The sequence below is a fragment of the Aythya fuligula genome, chromosome 1 (genome assembly GCF_009819795.1).
Source record: "Aythya fuligula isolate bAytFul2 chromosome 1, bAytFul2.pri, whole genome shotgun sequence".
NCBI lineage: Eukaryota > Metazoa > Chordata > Aves > Anseriformes > Anatidae > Aythya > Aythya fuligula.
The window spans coordinates 58,174,856-58,198,507 of NC_045559.1; the positions used below are offsets into that span (position 1 = coordinate 58,174,856).

The window sequence follows — 23,652 nt, forward strand, 5'->3', positions numbered from 1 at the left end:
GAGGGGTTTATAGATCTCGGTGGAGAAGCCAGCTCTAGGCCGTGTGCATTAAGAACAACAACAAAGCCCGAAAGTGGAAGGAAACCAGGCCCTTTAGGCCCCGTGTCATGGAGCGGGGGGGGGGGTGGTGGTGTAAAAAAGGTTTTCAGGTCTTCAGCGGGATGGTGTGCGTGTAGAGGAAACAGAGGGAAGGGGCAGGACGGCCTCGCAGCACCTCTGACTTAAAACAAATAAATAAATAAAGGAAGGAAGGAAGGCGCTTGGCGGCGGGAGGCAGCGCGCTGAGGGGAAGAGCCGGCGCGCGTGGCGGGGTAGGCGGCGCGGAGGGAGGGCAGGCCGGCTGCGGGAAGCGGGGCTCCGCGCTGGGACTGGTTCCTTCGCAGCCATTTTCCGTCCAACCAAACAGCCGATTTGCGGAGGGAGCCAACCAGGGCCGCACTGGAGGTTTGTGCCTGGCTCCGGCCAATGATTGGTAACCGGTTCCACTGCAGGCTCGAATGAAATGTCCGTCTTCCCTCCCCGGGCCCCGGCGCTGCCGCCGCCGCTGCCGCCGCTGCCAGCGGGGACCAGGAAGTGTTGGGGTGGGGGGGGGTGAGCCGAGCGAGCTCAGCCCCGCGGAGACCGCGGCCGCTTTGTGCACGGAGGAGCTGGGGGGGAGCCGAGCCGGGAGGCGAAGCGAGGCGGGCGGGGAGCAGCAGCAGCAGCAGGAGGAGGAGGAGGCGGTGGTGGGGAAGAAGAAGGAGAAGAAGAAGAAGGGAGGAGGGGGGCTCAGCGCGGCCGCCCCCACCGCTGCCCTCTCGCTATCCGCGGGAGGCGCCCCCCCCCCCTCCACCCTCCCGGCTCCATTTTGTGTCCGAGGAGGAGGAGGTGGAGGAAGAGGAGGAGGAGGCGGGGACGGCCCCGGGGCCCCGCTGCCCGGCGGGGGGCGGCTTTGTGGTGGTGGTGGCGGCCCCGCCGTGCCCTCTCCTTTCCCTTCTTCCCTTCCCTTCTTCCCTTCCCCTCCTCTCTCCTCCCGGTGCTGAGGGGGTCGCGGCCCCGCCACCACGCCCACGGCGTTGGGGCTGCCCCAAAATTGGGGAGGGTGTGGGGAGCCCCCACGAAGCTCCACGGGGAGCGTGGGGGGGCCGAAAAGCGGGGCTGTGGGGCTGTGGGGGGGGTGCAGGGGGTTTAGGAAGGAGGGTTTCGTCCTGCCCCAGCGCTGGGTGCTGCTTGCTGCAGTGTTGAAGGTCAGGATGCGAGGTCCAGCAGGTCGCCAGGTAGGGGGGTCAGCCAGGAACACGCGTGGCAGGTGGCGGAGATGGGCAGAGCGAGGTGCTGATCCCCGCCGTGATCCCGTCCTGAAGCTGCAGCCGGTGGACCCCAAAGGAAGAGCTCCGTGTAGGTTACTCGCAGGGAATCACGCTGGAAAGGGAAAGAGACACGTGCTCTGATAATGCTTCTGCAGCTCTTGGGATGAAGGAAACGTATCGCGGGTCCCGCTGGAAGTGTAATGCTGAAAGGACGCAAAGCCAGGCAAATCCTAGCTCTGCCAGGTCCATTGGGACTTAGCCAAAAAGCTCGGGCTTTGTAAAGAGTTGTCGTGTAAAAGTTACCTAGTGGGCTTGGGTTGTTTTGGAGGGGTGGCAAAATAATTGCTGACAATGACCTGAACTTTTCTAGGCAGGCAGGGAAGTGAAAATATGAATTTCAGCCCTTGCCTACCTTGCAACACATGGTTTGATTTGGATAGACATTATTGTCAAATTAAAAACAACCACAGCAAAGCATTGCCGCTTTCTCAAAAGGAGCCCAGGCAATAGTGGCAAAATGGAAGGATCTGCTTTGGGTGTTATTCACAATCTGGCTTTAATTGGCTAGCAGGAATGGAGAAATGGTGTTTATGCTTAATCATTAGCATAGCGTTTTTAAACAGCAAGCTTAGCGATTACTTTCTTTTTTTTTTTAATTTGTTTTTGTGGCCTATGGCATGACAGCTCAATGTAAAGGAAGGATCCATGTGTAATTCTCCGGGAGATCCACGATGGTTTAATCTGAATCATTATTTATGAGGTCTGCGTGAGTTCCTTGTGCTCTGCATTGAGCAGGTGATTATATATGGTCTTGGCTGTTAGTGTGTACAGCCATGAAGTTACGTTTGAAAGAAGCCAAGGAGACTGGATATGACTCTTTAGGCTTTAATAATTGACAATTACAGCAGTTCAAAGTTCAATAGAGAACCTCCTGTTTGTGGTAATAATTACATGAAGGGAGGGAGGCAGTGTACAGAATTTGAGAGGAAAACAAAGGCAGTCCAGGATACTGCGAAGACAGGAAACACGAAACACTATCAAACTGTTTTGAAGTTGCGTCTTCTTTTATTTAAAAAAAAAAAAAAAAAAAAGGTGGGGGAACACTTGCAGAAATGTCAACTGAAAAGAGACTTACAATGGTACTTTGGAAAAATGTAGTGTTTGGGAATTAATATTTTAGTGGCAGGATGCTCTGAAAAAGTGCAAAATGTGCCACTGTACACACATACTGATGACCTTTTGTAAATAACATTGATAGAATAAAATGAAGTGTCAACAGTTTCGATGATTTTGCCTGAAAAAAGTGGCCTGTCCTGAAATAGCGTTGTGAAACTTACTTGCCCTGTTGCTTGAGAAGAATAAATTATCCTTGACACTTACTAGAGATAATACCACAATGAAGGAAAAAACACAGTCAACTTACAAATGTTAGCAAATTTCTAAAATAAAAATGATTTATGGATTGCTGTTTTAGTAAACAGATGAGCTTAGCTTTTCACCAGAGATGCTAGGAAAGCACCAAAAAATTAATATGGAAACATTACAGGGCCCTTACGGTCAGTGCTGCAGCAGGAGGGAGCTGGGGCTGTGTCTCTTCATCACTGTCGCCCTGCTTTGGCTTCTGCAAAAAAAAAAAAAAAAAGCCACCTAAATTCCCTTGCTCATTAGAGGTTGTCTCCAGCTTCTCTCTCCTCTCTCTGCCAGAAATGAAGTCATGGATGGTCAGACAGCTTCTCTGTAGCACCGATCCAGTCGCGTTTGATGTAAAAATGTGCGTGTTGTTAGTCCAGCTGTTGTATATATTGCAGCTAGCGGTGTGTCTGAGCAGCTCCTCAGCGTGGGTAGGAGTCACCGCTTCCCAGAGCACAGCTGGATCCACGCTGCAGGGTGAGGGAGCCCATGGCCTGTGACATTAGGGCTGGTAAGATGGGCCATAAACGTGGCTGGCATCATCAGATGGGGATGGTGGGAGGGTGGAGAGGCCCTGCTTGGATTTCATAAGGTGGAGGATTCCTTCTTGTGGTCCAGGGGAAGGAGCTCAGTGCAGGCTAACAAGTGTTAGTGAAGCTGTCGGGTTCTCTCGGCATCAATCTGCCACTCCTGAGGCTGTTCTGCTGTGGGGGAGAACTCTGTGAGAGATTAGGGGAGCTGGAGATTGAGAGAGACGGCATGGCATCTGTTTGTGTTCCAGGCACGTGCCAAGGGGTTTTATCTTTATGTTTCTGTGGATCTGCTGGAATGATGCCCTGTGCCCGCCAATGCATTTCCCAGTCAGTGTTTTCAGCTGTAGGAGACAGTGCTTCGCTGCCAGGTGAGAACTCAGTGGAAAATCAAATTCTCCAGAAGTCACTGAAAATCAAAGGGAATTAATGCTGTATTTTCAATTTAGAAAGTCTTTCAGTATTTCAATATAGGAGCAGCAAATGAAGGTACAGAAAGCCCAAGTAAAACTTTGTTGTCTCTTAGATGTTACGTACAGGCTTTCAGGCTTACATTTCCTGTGATAAGGGATTGTGGCAAAACAAATCTACAACAGCTGAAGCAGTTACTACCTACAGCTTTAGTTACCATTTCTGTCCTTCTTCAGTGGCAGGGACAGCCACATGGCAAGTTCCAGGTGCTTCAGTTCTTTATGTACAATTTTCTGCGGTGGGACTCTTGTGGGACAGCAAATTTGGCAGAGTGGTGGTGTGCATGAATACCTCATTAAGTGCTTAGAAGACGAGACACGGTTTCCCTTGAGAGACCAGGCTCACAAAGTGCTGTCACGTAATTCGGAAGGCAAGATCCTCCCATCTTTTCATTTGTTTTTTGCCTCTCATGCTCATGTAAGTCTAAGACCCATCCTCGCCTCAGTGCTCGCAGTTCTGGGCTTGCATTCTCGCCTCCTTACGATTTAGCTGAGCCACAGATACCAGTCTCTTAAGAGAACTTTTAAGATTAAGCAGGATGCAAGATTTCCTTTAAGGTAATGAGTTGTGTTTTTTTTTTTTTCATTCAGTGTAGATATATTCTGGGAACTGTCTGAGTTGTCGGCAGCTGACAGAAGCATATTTTTTAAGCATCCCCCAGAAAACTTTCTACCAGATGGCTGTGTAAACCTGTATGTGCACTCGCTTGCAGCTTATCATTGAGTTTTCTTTGATGCCCTTGATCTGGAGTGTTTCCCTTTCAACATATTTCTGGGGTTGCTTTTCCTGGATCTGTTCATTTGTATCTTCTTGGTCGCCTCTAATAGAGATGACAGTGGCATGAAAAAAAAATCAACTTTGTGCTGCTTCTGTGTCCAGATGCTTTTTGCCAACATAGAAACAGTCTCAAGTCACACCAGGAGAGGTTTAGGTCAGCTATCAGGAATAATTTATTCACGGAGAGGGTGGTCAGGCACTGAACAGGCTGCCCAGGTGGAGTCCCCAGCCGTGGAGGTCTTTAAGAGGTGTGTGGATGCAGTGCTCAGGGACATGGCTTAGTGGTGGGCTGGGTAGCTAGGTGGGTGGTTGGGCTTCAGGATCTTAAGGGACTTTTCCAACCTAAATGATTCTACAGTTCTGTGACTTTTAAAACCCACACGTTGTCATTTCTGACATCCTTGGTTCTTGGTCTTGCTTCAGTCAGTGTGTGTATGTGTGGAGAAGCGTCGGTGATTTCCTTGTGCTGGAGGCGAAGAAGGGTGAGCTGCAAAATGGAAGTGCCTTTCACAAGTGTGCGGTTTAGTTCACAAAACTGCAGTTTCGTGTAGTGCCTGCTACTGAGCAATGTGTTGGGAGCCCTCCTTCCTCGTGATTCGGTGGCCACACAGATGCAGGAGACACCACCTTGTATGAAAAAACATTGCAATTTCTGCATGCCAGAACTGCCACGGTGCAAACGAGATCCATGATCTGCAAATAGTGTTTCAAGTTGTGGCAAGTCCTGTGGTAATCTGCTCTGAGATTACCCACCCTCCCGGCCCCTTTCTGAACACGAGTTTTAGGATTATATCTTCCAGGATTCTGTCTGTTTATGAAATTTAGCAGCTACTTCCATCCAAAGAAGTCACTCTTTTCCTACTAAGCCTGCCAGCTGAAGAATTGCTGTTTTTTTTAGTCTCCTAGGCACTTCAGTTACTGCAGGCAGCAGTTGTTTCTATGCTACGTTGTATTGCATTTTCAGAGCAACTGTAGTGACACTGGAAGGTTGTTATTTTTGTTCTTTTTTTTTTTTTTTTGGAGGGAAATTAATTATAAACGTATTAGACCAGTATTTTCTCAGGATTGGATTGTGTTGTATGTATTACGGACTCTGTGCTGACATTCAGTGTTCAATATATGGTGATCTAAGTGACTTCTGGAGTTTTGATCATCTGAAGTATAAACTATAATACCTGAAGAAGCACCTGTGTGTTCTTTATGAAGTAAGTGGGATAGCAGTGGCCACATTTTTTGGCAAGGTCATGTTTGTGTCAAACTCTGAACTCAAAGAAATATTAGTAGGGTGACTGTATGGTGCATTAAGTGCAGTTGCTAAATTCAGATACTGTGATCTAGCATTGAATTAAAAACCAAAATGAAATCTGACTGCACTTCTCCCACAGAACTTGCTGGGGTTGGAGTAATGTGTAGCAATGCCGCTGCTTTTCACAGAATCATTAAGGTTGGAAAAGCCCTCCAGGATCACCTCGTCCAACCATCCCCCTACCACCAATGTCACCACTAACCCATGTCCCCAAGCACCACATCCAACCTTTCCTTGAACACCCCCAGGGACAGTGACTCCACCACCTCCCTGGGCAACCCGTCCCAGTGCCTGACTGCTCTTTCTGAGGAGAAATGTCTCCTCATTGCCAACCTGAACCTCCCCTGGCGCAACTTGAGGCCATTCCCTCTAGTCCTACCACTAGTTACCTGTGAGAAGAGGCCAACCCCCAGCTCCCCACACCTTCTTTTCAGGTAGTTGTAGAGAGCAATGAGGTCTCCCCTGAACCTCCTTTTCCCCAGACTGAACAGCCCCAGTTCCCTCAGCCGCTCCTCACAGGCCTTGTGCTCCAGGCCCTTCACCGGCTTCATAGCCCTTCTCTGGACACACTCCAGGGCCTCAGTGTCCTTCTTGTACTGAGGGGCCCAAAACTTTTCACCATGAAGCCAGTCCAGCAGTGGAGCAGGCTCTTGGGGCAGTTGGGCCCTCTCCATCCATGGTGGTCTTTGAGTCACAACTGGACGAAGCCCTGAGCAACCTGCTCTGAGCGCAGAGCTGACCCTGCTTTGAGCAGGGGGTTAGCCTGGAGACCTCCTGAGCCCCTTACAGCTGGAATTTCCCCTGTGATCCAGCCAAATTGTCCCGTGATCCTGGATTAGCACCTGGCCCTGCCAAGTGTTACACAGAAGGGTGTTACACCGCCCCAAGGTTGTCCTGGCAGCTGAAAACCTTTCTTGCAGTAATAGCCACAGAAGTAATTTCAGGAGATAGTAGGCTGTCCGTGCCTGTTTGCTTTATCAGAGACAGATCTGCCTTTTTCTTTTGCAAGCCTTTTCCTTTCGGTTTTGCTGATCTAATTGCTGGTTTTGATTGGTAATGGTGATAAGCAGCAGAAAATTCTCACTAATTATCAGATGACACATATTATAAGTAGAAATGGAAACGTGGACACAGAAGAGAATAAAAGTAAATACGGATCTTGGAGGATGCATTAATCTAATGAGGTCAAAGCTGCCAAGAGATGCAGGACGCTTTTAGAAGAGACTCAAACAGGAATTGTCTTTTGAAGGCCACTGAGGCTAATGAAAGCGTGTTGGTTCCCTAATGTTATGGGGGCTTGGCAGCAAAGGTTCAGATGGGTATGGATGGAGAAGCTTTAGTGTTCACCTAGTGCTGGATGCTAAGGGTAACGTACAAAATGCAAGTGCCTGCAGAATGGGTGAGCAGACACAAGTGAATTGTCACATCACTGCAGAAGTTTGAAGAACATTGCAGTCAGAAGAAGACAACGTTTTAGAAGATACGGTTCATCGAAAACCGAAAAAAGAAAGGGACGGGGGTGGAGGGGAACCTCAAGGCATTTAAAATAGAGCTGGGGCTGAATAAAACTCAAAGCTTAAAGTTTTTGGAGTCCATAATTTGGAGTTAAATTCAGAGCTGAAACTGAGAACAAGACTACCAGAAAATCCGAAATTAATTTTGGAAGCAGCTTTTGGGATTTAGCAGACTGCAGAGCGTAACCACTCCAGATTGAGGAAGGAAAAGTGACACGACTGTTTTAAGGAAGGGTGATGTCAGTTTTCGTGTTCTTGATGCTCAGGATTGCCATATCCTTGCATTGTCATTACAGTGAGCTGAGTAAGCAAACTCTAAACCCTTTGAAAAATTGAGAATCAACGTTAAGCAAAGAGCCTGCAGCATGCAGACGGAGTGAATTGGCACGGCAGCTGGCACATGGAAAGCTGAAGTATAAAGTGCTGTCCTCCCTTTGGGCAAAACCATTTTACAAATGCCCATCAAAAACGACCAGAAGTGCCTTAAAAGAAGCAGCAGGTCATGTGTGCAGCAGTCAGTTCGGTGAAGAAGAGGAAAAAGCTTTTCCTTGAAACAGCGCCAAGGCCACCTCCAGCGGCGGCACCGTTGCCGTGAATGTGAGCAGCACTCAGCATTCAGGTTACCTGCACATCTGTGGCCATGTGTGGCACCAGATGCTGCTTCAGAGCTTGAAAGCAAAAACCCAGCCCTTGTGGCCACAGGCAAAGTTCAGATTTGAGAGAGGCTGCGTTACTCATGTTTCTGGTAGGTGCAAAAATAGCACGAGGTTGCCTCCCCCCACTTTCAGGCAAATGGAGGCAGGTGAGCTGCGGGGGCTCGGCGACAACAAAATCCTTCCCTTTCCACCTCTCCTTCCTGGGACAGAGGTGGTTCCCCAAGGACAGGAGGGGTACCTGCATCTTGCAGGGATGGCGTGGGGTGCCGAACGGGGCTGGCAGAGCTGACTGTCTAGGAGCAGGTGAGCAGCAGAGCGTTAGCAGGCTTGTCAAATGTTATCCACAGCAAAGAAAATCTGGAGCAAAGGTGTCTGTAAACGCACTCAGAAATATCTTTAAATCTGTGAGCCAGTGTTGAAAGAGATCTGGATGTGCTGGGAGCCCCTTCTCCATCCATAATTTTTTTGCATTGTTTCCCCTCTCCAAAAGCAGCATCATTACAATCTTATGTATTTAAACCCAGACCACAAAAACCTGATATCTGGGAAGTATGGGAGCTAAATGCTCTGGAAAAGTTTATTTTTTAATACGCTAATTTTCAAGACATCTGCAACTGGAAAAAAAACAACACAAGATTGCTCAAGTTTTAAGAGACTCAAATTCAGACTTGTACTTGGCACCACTAAAATAACCCCTCTGAAAGCAGAGCCGTTGTCTGCCACGGTTTCACATTGGTCTGAGCTTCCTACTGAGCGCCTGGTGGTAGTGCTTGAGAAATTTCATTATTTCTGTAGAAAAGCAAATGTGATACAGTAACTGGCTGCCTGGGCAGAAGCATTCGCTGTTGTGTATCCGAGCGTTGTGTCCTGTGACAAAATGGGGATGCAGCAGGCAGTGATGTACCAGATTGCTGCTTCCTGGTGGAAAGGGATAAAAAGGGATACAAACTAAAGGGATACAAACTTCTACTCATTTACAAAGTAAATTTGTTCCCAAATTTTGGGACTTAGCAACAAATAGCTGGGATAGAAGGATGGGAAGGGCAGGTGCATCTCCTGGACTCCTCTGGCTGAAATGTAGTCGGTGCCTCCTGGGACAAGGCAGCAGGGAAGGGAGCCTGTCTCTTGGCATCCCTCCTTCTCCTAGTATTTAAATCCCACATTGAACTGTGCCCAGTTTCTAAAGCCTGAAGGCGAAGAATTCTTGTTGGCCGCCACGTAGGAACATTGTGAGAGGAGGAAAAATGAGGAGCGAGGCAGGACAGAAGCTGGGAAAGCAAAGGCAAACACGACTCAGAAGACAGCCAGGAGTGACTCCTGCCTCAGGAAGGATGAGGATGGAGAGCTGGTCCTGAGGTCTGGCTAGGAAAAGTTGGTCAGCTTGAGAAAAGCTGCTTGGGCAATGGAAAGCAAAGGGTGCGCTTTGTATAAGAACTGTAGGTAACGCATTTGGTGAACTGGGGTTAGGTTTTGAGGACTGTTCGGAGAAACAGATGCCTTGACCTGTTCTGGTCAGCCTGTCATTGCAACCGCACAAGTTGCTATCTGGATTTGTGGTGCATGTACCAAATGTTCCTGTGCACGGCCTGTGCCTTCAGCTGAATTTCTGGGCAGGTTTCACAAAGCAGTTTCATTATTTTCACTGTCAGAAAAGCAGCTAACAATTTGCCTGTGACGCTGTGTTCTGCAGACTTCAGACTCACAGCTGAAATTCAGCTGGGACTTGAAGAATAATGTCAAAAGCATCTTGTACTGCTGTATGAGTAGTCTTAGGTGGCCTTACTACTGGAAAAATAATGAAACTCTTTATAATGAAACTTTTTGTTGTTACTTTGCAAGATAAGGGGAGCAAAACTACCTTTAAACTCCACTTGTTAGCATGGTCTTGCAGTTTACTCTGATTGCCTGTGGCTTTGCATTTTCATCTCCATAGGTGCTTGGCCCTGATACCTGATCTGGGAACGGGCAATAGTTTGTCAAAAAGAGAAAGTTACTAGGAAGTGCTAACCTTTGTTTTAATGGAATGTATGAACCTACCTCTCCTTTAGTTAAGTTCCTTTAACTTCTCATTTTTGCATGAACGAGAGAAATAGCTGCAATAATTCTTTAGTATTTTGCATCCAAAGAACTGATCAAAAAAAATGAGTAAAGCTCAGCACCAATGAGTGTGCTGTTCCCAAATGGCAAAATACTTACAGCTCTGTAAAAATTGGTCTCATAAGCTTCTTAAAGTGTGGTTTTTCAGCAATAGCTGCCCTTCCGGCACAGCAACCATACCTGAAAGCATTGCTTCTTCTGGTTTTAGATGGACGGTGATAGCTCCACGACGGATGCTTCTCAGTTAGGAATTGCTGGAGATTACATTGGTGGTAGTCACTATGTGATACAGCCTCACGATGGTAAGAAATGTACCAGTACTGTTTCTCTCTGTGTGTAATTTCCTTCCACCTCTTGTACAGTTCTCTGCTGTCAGTTCTCATGCTAAGTATTTGCAGTTGTTTGTATTCATAATGCTTCACCATATAATGCATTTTTCCTGTAATCTAAAGGTGAGTTTTAGATCTGTCAACATTGATACTGTGTCCTTGGGGGTGATGACAAAAAAACAAACAAACAAAAAAAAACCACAACTCGATCTTTTAAGAAAGGATTTTTATTTTGACGTGACATTAAGAATGCTTGGTTTTCAGCAGCCACATAGATTTCTGTGCATTGTAAGGTAAATATGATATTGAACGTCCATAAAGATACCCTGATGTCACATCTGTTGCTTTTTGTGGCTATTTCTACAATGTTAATACACTGCTCTTTCAAAAATGATTAATCTTTCAGTGGAATATTTTATGCTTGATTAATTATTGCCTGTTGTCTATCAAACACGATTTCTGCTAACTTTCCTTTTCTTCATTAGACACAGAGGACAGCATGAATGATCATGAAGATACAAATGGGTCAAAAGAGAGTTTTAGAGAACAAGATATCTATCTTCCAATTGCAAATGTTGCAAGGATAATGAAAAATGCTATACCCCAAACAGGAAAGGTAATGTCTTTATCTGGTAAAGAAAGTGTATTAATGAGTTTTACTCCTTCTGAGTGCACTTAAGCTGGTAGCACAACATTCCCAAATGATCCCTGTTTATTGGAGGAAAGCCTTCAAAATATATAAAATCTGTCCACTTTTCCTAGGGTTCTGAAAGCTTTTTATAATTTCCATCATTACAGGATCTTCAGCTCCTGAGAGTGAGCTTCATAGGGCTTTCAAGGGCATTTTTTTTCTTCCAAGATGTGTTCTCTGAAATTGTCATAACAAGGCAGACTTGGTGAAAATCCCATGTTGGCAAGAATGTTTTCTATGTAATTCTCTCCTACAAAATTCAATCTTGTGCTTTGTTTGAGTTGTTTAAAATTTGGAATAAGTGAAATACAGTAGGGGAAATAAAAATCTATTTCTCATCGTGGAGGAAAGCAAATGGTTAGTCATCCGTTGCCTCAATTTTTACATGTCCAAATACCAAAATGACCTAAGAAGCCTGCCTTATATCGTGTAGCAAGTAAAGCCAGATATTGAAAGACTTCTTTTACATGTATTTCTTTCTTCTAAGAACAGACCTTTTAAATCAATTTTAAGCTAAGACTGGTTATAAGTGTTTGAATGTTCTACCAGTTGATCTTAAAACTTTGCAGGATTGCTATTACTTGCCATTTGTCTATTGTATTCCAGAATTACTTCTTGCCCAACTATTATTTTTTTCTTCGCTAAGGCTGCCTTTTTTCCTTCTTTTTTTTTTTTTTGAGATCCCTTTAAATAGAAGGCAAAATTTTCTTGCATCTGCTTGTACTTCATAGTGTTTAGGGCTTTCTGGAGATCTGGGTGTTACATTTATATCTTTGCTGTGAAAATTTCTTCACTGTTCCATATTGTCATGAATTTTAGCAATCAAGATGAGATTTTTCTCAAGAATTTAGCATATGGGATGATGAGCTATCTTGAAAAATCAGGGAGGTCTTTGTGAAAAGCTGCAAGGGAAGCTGTTGGCTGATGAGTACTTCTGAAAATCTGGCTCTATTCCTCTGAAAATATCAGCAGAACTAGTGAAGATTCTACGTATTGTTACTGCTTCATATAAAAAAAAAAAGAAAATACAAACAGGTTCTTAACGTGTGAAGAATAAGAATCTTAATTATTATAAGCCTTCATTTGGCTCCTGTCAGCTTCCCAAGTAATCGTGAGTAATGGTTGCTGTTATTTTAAGTCAGGTAAATTACTTTTGTCCAGCTGAAAACCATAATCAAATTTATTTCGTTCTTGCCAGGGGCGTATGTTTCTTCAGTTGAACTCTCATTTGCAAAATTTATACCAGAATATTAAAGCACTAGAGAAGCTCACCGCTAGGCATATATTTTAGTCCCTTAATCCAGTCAGGATAAACATACTTGTCATTGCCAGGTTTGTGGGAATGTACTACAGTGGGGTTGGAGCTGCTGGGTCTGTTGAAAGGAAGGTGAAAGTGGGCTGTGATATTGTAATGAGCAGGTTGTAAGAGACGTAGTAGGTAAGCAAATTCAGGCACAATATTGAGATGCATCTATATATAAAACCTTGTACAGGACACAATTATGAGTTCAGGAGATCCTGGCACTTGGTTGTTCTGCTTGAAATAGTAAAACTTCAGTTAAAATCATGTTGCAGCTGTGCTTCCACAGAGCAGTGATGACATCCAGTGGTTCCCTTATACAGTTGTTGCCTAAATGGGTATTATTATCAGGCTTTGGGATGCTTCCTTTAATATCTATTGCAACCTGCTGTGTTTTTTTTTGGTTTTGGTTTTTGTTCTGTTTTGTGTTTTTAGTGTTCTTTGGTCTTGATGAATCAATTTGTGACACTTTTTTTTCTCCCTAGATTGCTAAGGATGCAAAAGAATGTGTGCAAGAGTGTGTAAGTGAATTCATCAGCTTTATAACGTCAGAAGCAAGTGAGAGGTGTCACCAAGAGAAAAGAAAGACCATTAATGGAGAAGATATTCTCTTTGCCATGTCTACCTTGGGATTTGATAGCTATGTTGAACCTTTGAAGTTATACCTCCAAAAATTCAGAGAGGTTGGTATATCCTTCAGTATTTCCTCATTTATTTGACCTGCTTGTGTTTATTCTAAGCTCCACGTCATCATTGTGTAATGGCCACCTTGTATCTCACAGCTATTGTCAGGGGCCAATTGGGACTACAGTGATGTTTTAAAATGTTCCAGAACCTAACAAGACAGGGGAAAAAAAAAAAAGGCATTTTGATTAGACTTGCTGATTCAAAGATGTTAGAGCTTTCAACTAGATAACTTTGTCTAATATATTGTTGGTAGTAAATCATTCTGTTCTTTAAAGGTGCCTATTAAGAATACTTAATTCGATCTTTGGGTTCAGTCAATAAAACTGTACTAGACAGCATCCTCTGAGGATCTGGCCTAATGCCTAGTGCTTTTCTGGGCTTCAGATATGCAAAAGAAAGTTTTTTCTCATGTTGGAATACTTATTCGCATAAAAGGCTATCTGCTACAGTGGTGTTGTAATCTGTTGGTTTTTCTTTACTTTTTTCTTAGTTTGCTTTTGATACTTCGTACCTGATAGTTATGTGATCGAAGCACTTTTTCTTTATCCCTTCTCTAGCAGAAAGTGACTTTTTTATTACCTTTCACAAATATTTATTTTTTTAAAAAAAGAAGTTGCTTCTGCTTGGAATTTTTGTTCCTTCTCCCCCACCTCCCTTGCTGTTTGGAGACCAAAGGAAATGATGCTTTCCTCTTTACTTTGTATTCTGCTACCTCAGAATACCAGATTTAACCAAACAAATCAAATGCATTTTTATCCAATGACCTCCCTTCTTTAAAAACCCAAATGAAGAAATTGTTCAGGGTTAAAATAATCATGGGAAGAAGAAAGAAAATAAGCTTGGTTTTACTGGCATGAGTGAAGCAGGGATGTCTGAATTAACAGTACTGTAGAAGACGATGTTCTTCAGGCTTTCTCTGTTCTGCAAATCAAAGTTTTTTCAATTAATGGCACTAAGGCTCATTAGTGATATTCAATTTGCTGATAGCACTTTAAACTTCCCCTTTCCAGAAGATCATTTTTTATGGTGGATTGTGAGAGGGTGTTTAACTGAGTAACAGGAGGTGAAATCTAAAAGTTGAAGCACTGCCGTCTGCTGTCTTTTTCTACTTCTCTCTAGCAGTTACAGCACTTTGGATGGCACACGCATGTGCATTAATTAGAAATGCAAGTGGTGCTGAGCTAGTTGCAGTTCTTCTGGAGAAGTCTGAAGTAGGTCTATTCTGCTCTTCTTCTGAGAGGTCTATTTTTTGCAGATGTATATACTGTAGTAGCAGATCGTTGGGATTGGTTTTCAGCTAAGTAATGGTTTGGATGTTTTTTCCTATCAATTTTAAACATCCATTCCCTCTTCAGAGTACTGTATGAAATGCTGCTTTGAAGCTTATGCATTTATTCTCCATGAAACAGGTGCAGAGAACACATTTCTTACCTTTAATATTTAAAATTTTTTTTAATATTTTCCTGTGTATTCTTATGTAATAGAGCCTCACAGTTGTACAACTGCATGCATATGACTAGGAGCCTTGGCTTTCTGTGCCGATACCCCTTCTGGCTCTAGTCCTTGCTGTGGGGAGAGAAATCCAATATCTTGGTTTTAAATGTCAACCCTTAGTTGTATGAGGATGGCGCTTGCATATTGTTGGTAAGCAAATGTTGCACACTCAGTAGTTCTGAGGTTCTGTGATTTCTTGCAAACGTGCTGACTGCTGCTGGGTTACTGCAGATCTCTGACTCTGTGCAGCAGCTGAAAACCTTTTCTACTCAATCTCAATTTTTGAGTTTTTGTTTCTGAGGAGTATAGCTATGATGAAAAACACCCTTTATGTATTCTCATACTGTGCACAGTCTTAAATACAATAGTTTTGCAGGTCTTGGATTTCAAACTCCAGCTCAACTTCCAAACTTTGGATAGAGGTCTTGGGTCCTTGAAACAATCTCACACCAACAATACTCTAATACAAATACTTTTTTTCTTCTCTCCAGGCAATGAAAGGAGAAAAGGGAATTGGGGGAACAGTTACAACTGGAGATGGTCTAAGTGAGGAGCTCACAGAGGAAGCATTTAGTAAGTAACACTCCTTAATTGATTTCATTATTGCTATGGCTTTTCAAAAGATAGCATTTCCTTTAGACATCAGAACTCTTAACTGAGGAAGACATTCTGGACTGACCACTTGTGTTACATCCCCTGAGGCTTTCATTTGAGATGTCTGGAGTATACCCTGTGCCAAGATAAACTCTTCCCAGTCAGTAGAACTTACAGTCAGAATTAGCTAATACACTGGTAAATGCTGACATTCTAGTAATAGTTAATGTCAGCTCTGGAAGATTTTTAAATATATACATTAGGGACAGTATTTTTTTCTACACATAAGCACGTATTGTAATAAAAGATGCAAACCTGAATTTTATATATTTTTTTTAAATAGCTACACATTTAGGCTCCATTTCTTCTACTTGCAGGACTGTTGGGGACAAACTAAAGTAAACATCATGTGATGACCTGCGGATCTGGTCTTTCAGAAAGAGCCAGTGGAGAACATAATCTTCACAGAATTCTAAAGCAATTAGTATTTCTTATGTTTTCAAAATAACGAACAGATTAGCACCTAAAAAATATAGGGGAAGGAACATCATATGCATTTACTATAATTTTTCTTCCTTATGCTGTGAATTAAGGCCTGACACTTGTTGGGTCTCTGCTTTTTGGTGTTGTTGGTGCTGGATTCTTGCATAGCCTTCACCTTGTCTTTTACATGATAAGGTGGTACAGGAATTAAGAGGTGTAGCTTTTGTCATAGTTCCTGGTGAGATCATTGGTATACTACAGAGCTAGCAAAAATTCAAAGTCTGAGAACAGAGATGACCTACTCAGGTTCTGGAACAGAACACTTTGCTCCTAGTTTGATGACTTCAGCTATACAAAACAGTAGAGACTGTTATGCTCTCTCTTAGGTTGGAAGATAAGTTCATAAAACTGGCTGGAATTTAAGAATCTAAACCTAAATACTACAGGGGATTTGCAGAAAGCTTACCTTTTTTTCTTTTTTTCTTTTTTACTTTTTTTTTTTTTTTTAATTTCCAATTGAAGATTAGGAAATGCAAATAGCAAACTCTTATCTGTACTCACTTACGTAATAGTTCTTGGTTCAGAAGTAGTAGGGTACCAACGAAACTACGGACCCAATTTATTTACCTTGGATATGTTGCTTGTAATTCCTGGATTGCAGCTATTGGAGGTCTGTCCAGCTTGAAAGGTTGTCAAATCAATATATAGATACTGTTCTAAAAACTGTATCTTGTATATGCTCAGGTCTTCGTGCATTTAAACTGCAGCTCAGGAGTTGAGGGGGAAAAATAGTTGGAATGTTTTGATTGTGTCTGCATCCAGTACCTTTTTTTGGGCCAAGCGGTGAGTTCACTAAAAGTTTTTTCTCAGGGATGCTCATACTCTGCTTGGCCTGAGTACAATGCCCACCAGAAATTGGAAACCAGAAAAAAGGAATCCCATTCCATCTGTGGATGCTCTGACCCCTTAACAAATTTGATACGGCCCCCATTAAGTGGCAGAAGGCTGAAGATCTGCTCCTGCCCCCTTTTCCAAATATCCCAGGCCTGGGAGCCTCAGTGTGCTCTATGAAATAAGCGTTAACCTGCTGTGATTTGAAAAGAGCAGCTTTGGAAGAGAATACTAAGTCCTGGAAGGGTGCCAAGGGAGACATTGCAGTAGCAGATAACAGAAGAGGAGGAAAAAAATATGTCTCTGAAGTGGCTGATCGTGTCGTGTGCTGCAGGCATTTCTCTCCGTGGAGGTGCAGCTATAGATCCCTTCAGGGTGATGGTCTTGCTGCAGCAGCAGCAGTAGTGAAAACTGTGTTACTGTAGCATAGCCCTGAGCTCTTGGTCTTAGATCTTCACCAGAGGTTAATGCTGGGTCTCTGACCTGGCTGTTGGATGTGGAACTTGGGTTGAAGGGTGCTAAAATTTTAGACCTGCCCAAGCTGTTTCTAACTCTGATCTTAATACGTCTCTTAATGTGCAGCTTAAGTGTTTGAAAGATAATATGATGATGTTCAACAAAACCAAGCACCAGCTTTCATATTAAAGCTGTTAGGATTACACTGGGTTTTTGGATTTTTATGGGGTTTGCATCTTATTTGTACATAGTAACAGCCATAATTCAGAACAGAAAAAAAGTCCCTTTTTTGTCTCCTAGTGGAGAATGGTGTGCTATAGGAACTTACAGCTTGGAAGTTTTGCTGCTTTACTTCCAACTAACAATTGTAACGTGTATTTACTCTGAATGTCAGCGAGCTTACCATATACTTTACTGTCAGGGTTTAACTTAGAGCATCACTCCCTGAATTTTCTCCCCAAATGCCAGAAGTGCTTTTTACTCAGTTCATTAGCCGTGTCTTTCCTCTGTGAAATTCAGAGCGCTGGTGTGGTACCCTGAAAGAAATGCTGAAGTCATCTGGCATAATGTCAGGTCTTTGGCTTCCTGTCAATACCTCTGCCAGTGCTTCTTTTTTTTTTTTTTTTTCTTTTTATTATTCATTGCCTGCCTCTGTTCATCTCTACCACCTTTTGTGCTTCTTCCACGTTCAGGTCCCTGTTCTTATAAAGAAGCACGACTTTTTCACTGGGTTTCTTGTTCAGATACGTGCAGATTAAGTGATGAAAAATCAGATAATGGATTTGGATTCTGAAGTACTAATGGGAATAAGCTCATTGACACTTCACACTCAGTAACAAGCATGACTGAATGCAGTGTAGTATGTAGCTGTCCTGAGAGGAATTGCTCTGTAGTCCCAGAGTGGACCACAACTAAATGTTATTTAAGTGACAGATGCTACAAACAGGGCTCCATGTAGCCTGCAGATCATGTCTAACTCTCTTCAAATGCTTTTTCTTTCAGCTAATCAGTTGCCAGCAGGCTTAATAACTACAGACGGCCAACAGCAGAATGTTATGGTCTACACAACATCATACCAACAGGTACAGTATCCCGTCATCTGTTCTCCCTTCTGCTGCTAACATTCAAACGCTAGTTCAGCTGCCTTGTTCTGAAAACCAGAAATCAATGATTTAGTCTTTTGGTGGCTGTCATGACATTCCAACGCTCTGACAACTCGAGGCTGCTAACGATGGTGCAATTTCAAAAAAAGGTTACACTGAACGTAAGCTTCCGTTTTCTTTCTGTAGATCTCCGGTGTTCAACAAATTCAGTTCTCATGATTTGAAGACAACTTTGGATCTGGGAACATGAGACGCAGAAGCAGTGAAACTCTAACAAAAAGACAGTTTTAATGACTGGTGGAGAGATTTATCTCTTTGTATATTAAATAGCTGTAATGTAGCTACCTGAAGCTAGACTAATTGAGGTGTGAATTCTGACTCAAATCTTTTTCATGAATGATTTTAAAAAAAAACAAATTGGATTTTAAAGGTATTAAAGTATTTTTGTTTTGTACAAGAGTTTGTTGCTCTGTATAACTCCTGTATGCATTGTATATTGCAATTTATTACTGTCAGAGATTTGTAGACAGTTTCTTATTTTCATATTGAATCATGTTACTTTTGTAATTCAGGTAAACAGCTGGGTTAATTCATGTTTACCCTTTGAATAAAAATGTAAGGGTAAAGTTCATTTTTGAATGCAAGTTGCCTTTATTATAAAGATTGAGTTGGTCTTGGTTATGTAACTTGTCTTGCATGACAACCTCAACTAACTTTAGATGTCAGTATATTTATTGAAATTTTGAAAGGGACTTTTTCCTCATGAAACTAGCAGCTCAGAAGAATTGCTACAACTGTTTTTTTTTTTAATGTAACTTGAGAATTAAAATTTAATCAGAAACAAACAATGCTCTACTCCAGCTAGAGATTTAGAGCTTATCAGCAGTGTTAATTAAAACACTGATTGTGTATGATGCAGGTCTTTTTTTTTCTTTCAGTTGCACTAACTCCTTAGACGTACTTTGCTATGTTTAAGGCAGTCTTTGTGCTACTGAAATAACTTCCTTTTTATGTATGCTTTTTAGAATCCAAAACTTAGAAATTTGACGGTAGTGGGGGGCGGGAGGGGGGATTTTATAGTCCTTGTGGTAAAAGACCTCATTTTAACTTTTTACTGAAATGTTTTAAGGTTTCTTGCGAGACTGTGGGAACTCAAATGTGTTAGCAACTTTCTGTGTACAGGCTGCGTGTGTGTGTGTGTATGTGAGTGAGTGAAACTCGGACAAGCGATACAAATCTGAAATGAAAGACAGACTTCAAGTTTGCTGTCTCTTTTCTGGTTTTGCAATAAACTTTAGATAATGTAGTTCTGTAAATTTAGTGAGCTGTTCTTAGTAGCATTGCTGTTCTTTAATAATTGGGTGGGTAATTTTGTTAGATGCCATTTCTTAGCCTGTTAGGATAGGGGTGGTGTTTTTAGTAATTATCTCATTTGGACTAAATTTTGGAACCTTGGCATTTTTACTGTTTGCAGTTGACTGAAATGTAATAATTATCTTTCCGTATACCTGACATTAATTTAAACAAACCATACCTTAAATCTATTGCCATATAATTTCTTGCTGGTTTTGTCTTTAAAAAAAAAAAAAAAAAACAACAAAAAAACCCAACAACAAACAAACCCACAAAACCGTTTAATAATGGAAAAATAGCTTCAACTAAGACGTCCCAGAAGCCTGAAATAGCCAGTTCTTTGTTACTCAAAAACTTCTATGTATGCGTGGATTTCAACAGTGCTTCTTACAAATCAGCATTATGCTGCCAGAGCCTCTGGAGGAGATCCAGCGTGTCCTGTAGCAGTCTGGGCAGATGTTCTGGGTTTTGTGGCAGTCTGTCTTTCTTCAGCAGCTATGACTAAACGAATGGAGTTTTTCATTAAATATACAACTGAATAACACGATCAGTACAAGAGCCCCTTCTGTTTGTATTCTGTTTATTTGAGGCCGTCATACCCTCTTCTCAATTGCACCCAAATCCGCAACGGAGAAAGCTGTGATTACAGCTAAGGAGGAGCTAGAGGTTTGGCAGCTGAACGGGCACAAAGGGAGGTAAGGTCGTCTGTCTCATTTGCTTGACAGCAGCTATATTTTTCTCAATCTGCCTGCTCTTCTGGGAGTTAAGGTTTAAGTGTTTTCTGGAGTTTGTGGTTTATGTACCAGCATAGGTGCAAAAGAGCTGACAGTGGTTTGTTTGGCTTTTTCTGTATTCACTCCCACCCCACTCCTCCCCCAAGGCTGACTGACAAAACCCTTGTTTATTCACTTTTTGAAAAAACATGTACAAGTAATAGTACAATATGTTGTGTGGCTGCTTTTTGAAGCAAACTAATAAAGTTTGTAGGGTACTGTAGTGCTGGTAAAGCACACATGGTCCTATACATGGAAATAACCAAGGGAATTTACCTAATTTATACTAGTCAGTGGTAGTTAGCACAGCCACTCAACCACTGTGAGTTCTTAATTTTGTTTAAAAAAAATAAAAAAATTTCACCTTCCTGTTTTTAAATACACTAATCCTTTAAAAGTGGCTAAAATCAAAAATGAGAGTGACCACTCCCCATTCCTGTTGTATCCCATCTGCTTCCACAAAACTGCTGTTGTTTCCCTGAATGTTTTGTTTGACCTAACAGCCCTGAATTGACTTTGAGATGAAGATAGCAGTGGCAGTTTGTGGTAAAACTTTAGAGAAAGTTTACTCAAAATAGCATTGATGCTGAAACACCTAGCACAGTTTATAGACTTCATTTCTGGATGACCAGGACCCTCCCATTTCCCCATTGACTGGGTAATCCAGGTTCACACCCTATCCGATGCTTCACAGCTGATACATGGCTTTCAGTTGCCAGCCTGTTATTTTTCAGATTTCTTTTGACTTTTTTACTCTGAGGTGGCAATGTTTCTTCGCTTATCTGGCTTGACACCCTGATTATCACCTAATTGCTCTAAGGAGTCGGTTTGTCTGCATTGTTAAGGTTTCTTATCACTGCAAGCATATCTCAGCACCACGTTCCTTCCCTCTAAACAATGTAACTGTGCAAAAACATTTTTGTTCCCACAGGTTTAATGGGATCCGAGGCTCTGCCTTTACCAGTCATGTTGATGTACGTATGCATCTTTATCGTTGTATTTATTCCTTGGCTCTGGTCTCTGCTGTATACTAAAATACACTAAGATACGTCTGGATGTTGTACTTAGGGAGCTGTGGCATGAGGCAGCACATCCTAAATGTTAACTGACCCATGCTTATCTGCCCCCAAATCAGTATGAATGATGTGGGCTATACTTAAACTGTCTTCCTTGAAAGGACCCTAAATAGGGTAAATTAAGTCAGGTAAGTAGCTGCTCCCTACTGCAGAGTTTCCCAACGCTGCCCACTAATGTGCTCTAAGCATCCGTAGGTGCAGAAGGATGGAAATTGATTTCTCTCTTTCCTTCAGCAGAAGGGGAAGGATATGGGCCACTGCACAGACACAGGAGGTGCAGAGAGCACAGCGGAGAGCTGAGGGCTACTATTTTCCCCACCACCTCGCTGTCGTGATAAGAGCTGGCAGCAGCCTTGCTTATAGCTATAAAACTCTTCATTCTGTAGAGCTTTGGATGTGATTAATGTTCCAGTTAAGTCACGCAGACTTTCTGCTTCAACTATATTTACAGAGAGAAGATAACATGCTTGTAAATCACGGCGTTCCCAAATTGTGCGAGCTAAACTTTCTTGACATTTAATTTGCACTGAATAAAGGAAAGGAAGTTTTTCAGTTAAACGTAAGTGAATTTTCTTAACGTTTGTAAATCAAAATCTTATATGCAGATTCTAGGATGAGTAATGCTGTAGGGATGTTTTATAGAGTCCAAGGCCTCCAGGGGCAGAAGTTAAATATTGATAATGCAGACTTATTCCTGTTCCAAAAAGGTTTGGTGAAAAGAACAAGAGCAGTGGTGGGAGGACGCCTCTTGGCTGTGGTAGAGTTTAAGACATACCCAGGTAAAAGCAGGGATCCATTTCCCTCTTTGAAAGTAAGAGAGACGGTTCTGGCATGATCACTCCCTTTGACCCTTAAAAATGCTGGAAAAAAAAAAATTATACTTAAGCAACTGAAGGCTGATCTGTTTACCTATTGATTTGTGAAACTGGCGTGATGATGGACGGCATGCCACAGCTGACCCTCTGCATGTAAAAATTTCATGGAAAACTCTGTAGAAACTCAGTGCAAATTCCACTTGCGCTCACATCCAAGGCCAAATACCCCTGGGAATGAGCGCGGTTTGCTCGTATGCACAATAGTTTCCAAATTGGTGCCAGCTGCACCGAGCTTATTAAATTGCAGTCTCCAGCTCTGGCTGCAGAGGCAGCTACCCTGGTTTAGGAAACCCTCCAGGCACCCTGCCAGGGTCATTTCCTGGAATATCTTATTGCAGGAGGATCCATTTATCAGACACAGTGAGACACCTGATTTGCCTTTGTATGGAAGAAAGCTGCTGGGGGTTTAATTCTGCTGTGGAGAACAACGTCCTTCAGGCTGAAAATTGCACGTGGGTGTGCCTGAGACTGAATGTGGCCGAGAATCGGAGACAACAACTGACTTTAGGACAGCTCTGCCTGACAGGGTTTGGTTCTGGCTAACAAATTGCAGCATTTCCTGGCTCGGTACTCACCCCCAGAAGGCTCACAGCCGACCCCACCAGAGCTTGGGTCCCGTCAACGGAGAGGAGAGCGCAGCGCCGACAGAAGGACTCCGGGATGCGCAGGTTTGTCCCTGGGCGTCCGTCTCCTCAGCCCTGGCCAGGAAACCCAAAGCCAGCCAGACGCCTGAGTTCCCCGTGTAACAAGACGCCGGGGAAAGCAATCTGGCGAGCAGAAAGCCGCCTGGAGCCAGGCGGTAGGAAAAGCTAAGTGCTGGGGGAGAAGGGAAGGGAGCCAGAAGTCTCACCTCAAGCCAGCTGGAAAGCGTTTGTGCCACGGGCTAGCAGGCTCCATCCTTTCGGGGTGGGAACACCGAGACCAGGGGCCCAGGGACCTGGTTCAGCCCTTGCTCTATTCAAAACCAGCAGCAGCCGCCACATTTTTACAAATGAAGCAACTAAAAAGGCCTTTTTTTTTCTTTCCTTTTTTCTTTCTTTTTTTTTTTTTTTTTTTTTTAACAGCTCAAAGCTGCCAGGCTGTGCTAGGTGGCTTGACACCATGTGCATAAAATCAGCCTGAAACCGACTGCTCCGGCTCATTTCTTGCTTTCAGAGCAGTCGTGGGCTGGGGGAGATGCCAGGCCAGCAGCAGCTGCAGGCACAGCAGAGCACACCAGGGCTCTGGGGTGCTGGGGGCAGGTTGCTGGTGAAAAACAGCAAAACCTACATCCAGGCCCAAGGGGCTGCAGGCTGGGGTGTCCAGCAAGCACCATAGGATATTATATATATATATATACACATAATATATAAAATATCATTTTAAGTTGTCTGCTAAGTGCCTGTGTTTTTTGATCTGGCCCAAAGCGTTTCTCTTGAGTGGGTGCACTCAGATCAAGCTCTGTACTCACCAGAAAAAGCCATATTGATGATATTTGGCAGTTCTTTGTTGTCTGGC

The 23,652-nt window shown here is 43.2% G+C and overlaps 1 protein-coding gene and 1 long non-coding RNA gene across 4 annotated transcripts; both read left to right on the plus strand.

Annotated features, from left to right (window-relative positions):
- Positions 1-339: 339 nt before the first annotated feature.
- Positions 340-18,709, plus strand: NFYB (nuclear transcription factor Y subunit beta). 3 transcript variants are annotated; one of them, XM_032185720.1, is made up of 7 exons: positions 340-472; positions 10,259-10,352; positions 10,865-10,995; positions 12,856-13,053; positions 15,043-15,124; positions 17,978-18,057; positions 18,265-18,709. In XM_032185720.1, exons 2-7 carry the CDS (start codon positions 10,259-10,261, stop codon positions 18,295-18,297), a joined length of 618 nt encoding a protein of 205 aa, XP_032041611.1. In that variant the 5' UTR covers positions 340-472; the 3' UTR covers positions 18,298-18,709. The 3 variants fall into 3 exon arrangements, with proteins under 3 accessions (XP_032041611.1, XP_032041602.1, XP_032041619.1); XM_032185711.1 differs by having other exon boundaries at positions 340-444; XM_032185728.1 differs by lacking the exon at positions 340-472 and adding an exon at positions 1,206-1,377.
- Positions 18,710-19,129: 420 nt separating this feature from the next.
- Positions 19,130-23,130, plus strand: LOC116488258. The gene is made up of 4 exons (XR_004253145.1): positions 19,130-20,126; positions 21,136-21,178; positions 21,732-21,839; positions 22,494-23,130. It is a non-coding gene; the product is annotated as an uncharacterized LOC116488258 (long non-coding RNA).
- The last annotated feature ends 522 nt before the right edge of the window (positions 23,131-23,652 follow it).

Excerpts from the sequence above, each read along its gene's own strand:
- NFYB (XM_032185720.1), top strand. The coding sequence starts at position 10,259 with ATGGACGGTGATAGCTCCACGACGGATGCTTCTCAGTTAGGAATTGCT. Across the intron at positions 10,353-10,864 it reads TGTGATACAGCCTCACGATG|ACACAGAGGACAGCATGAAT; the intron begins GTAAGAAATGTA and ends TTTCTTCATTAG. Across the intron at positions 13,054-15,042 it reads ACCTCCAAAAATTCAGAGAG|GCAATGAAAGGAGAAAAGGG; the intron begins GTTGGTATATCC and ends TCTTCTCTCCAG.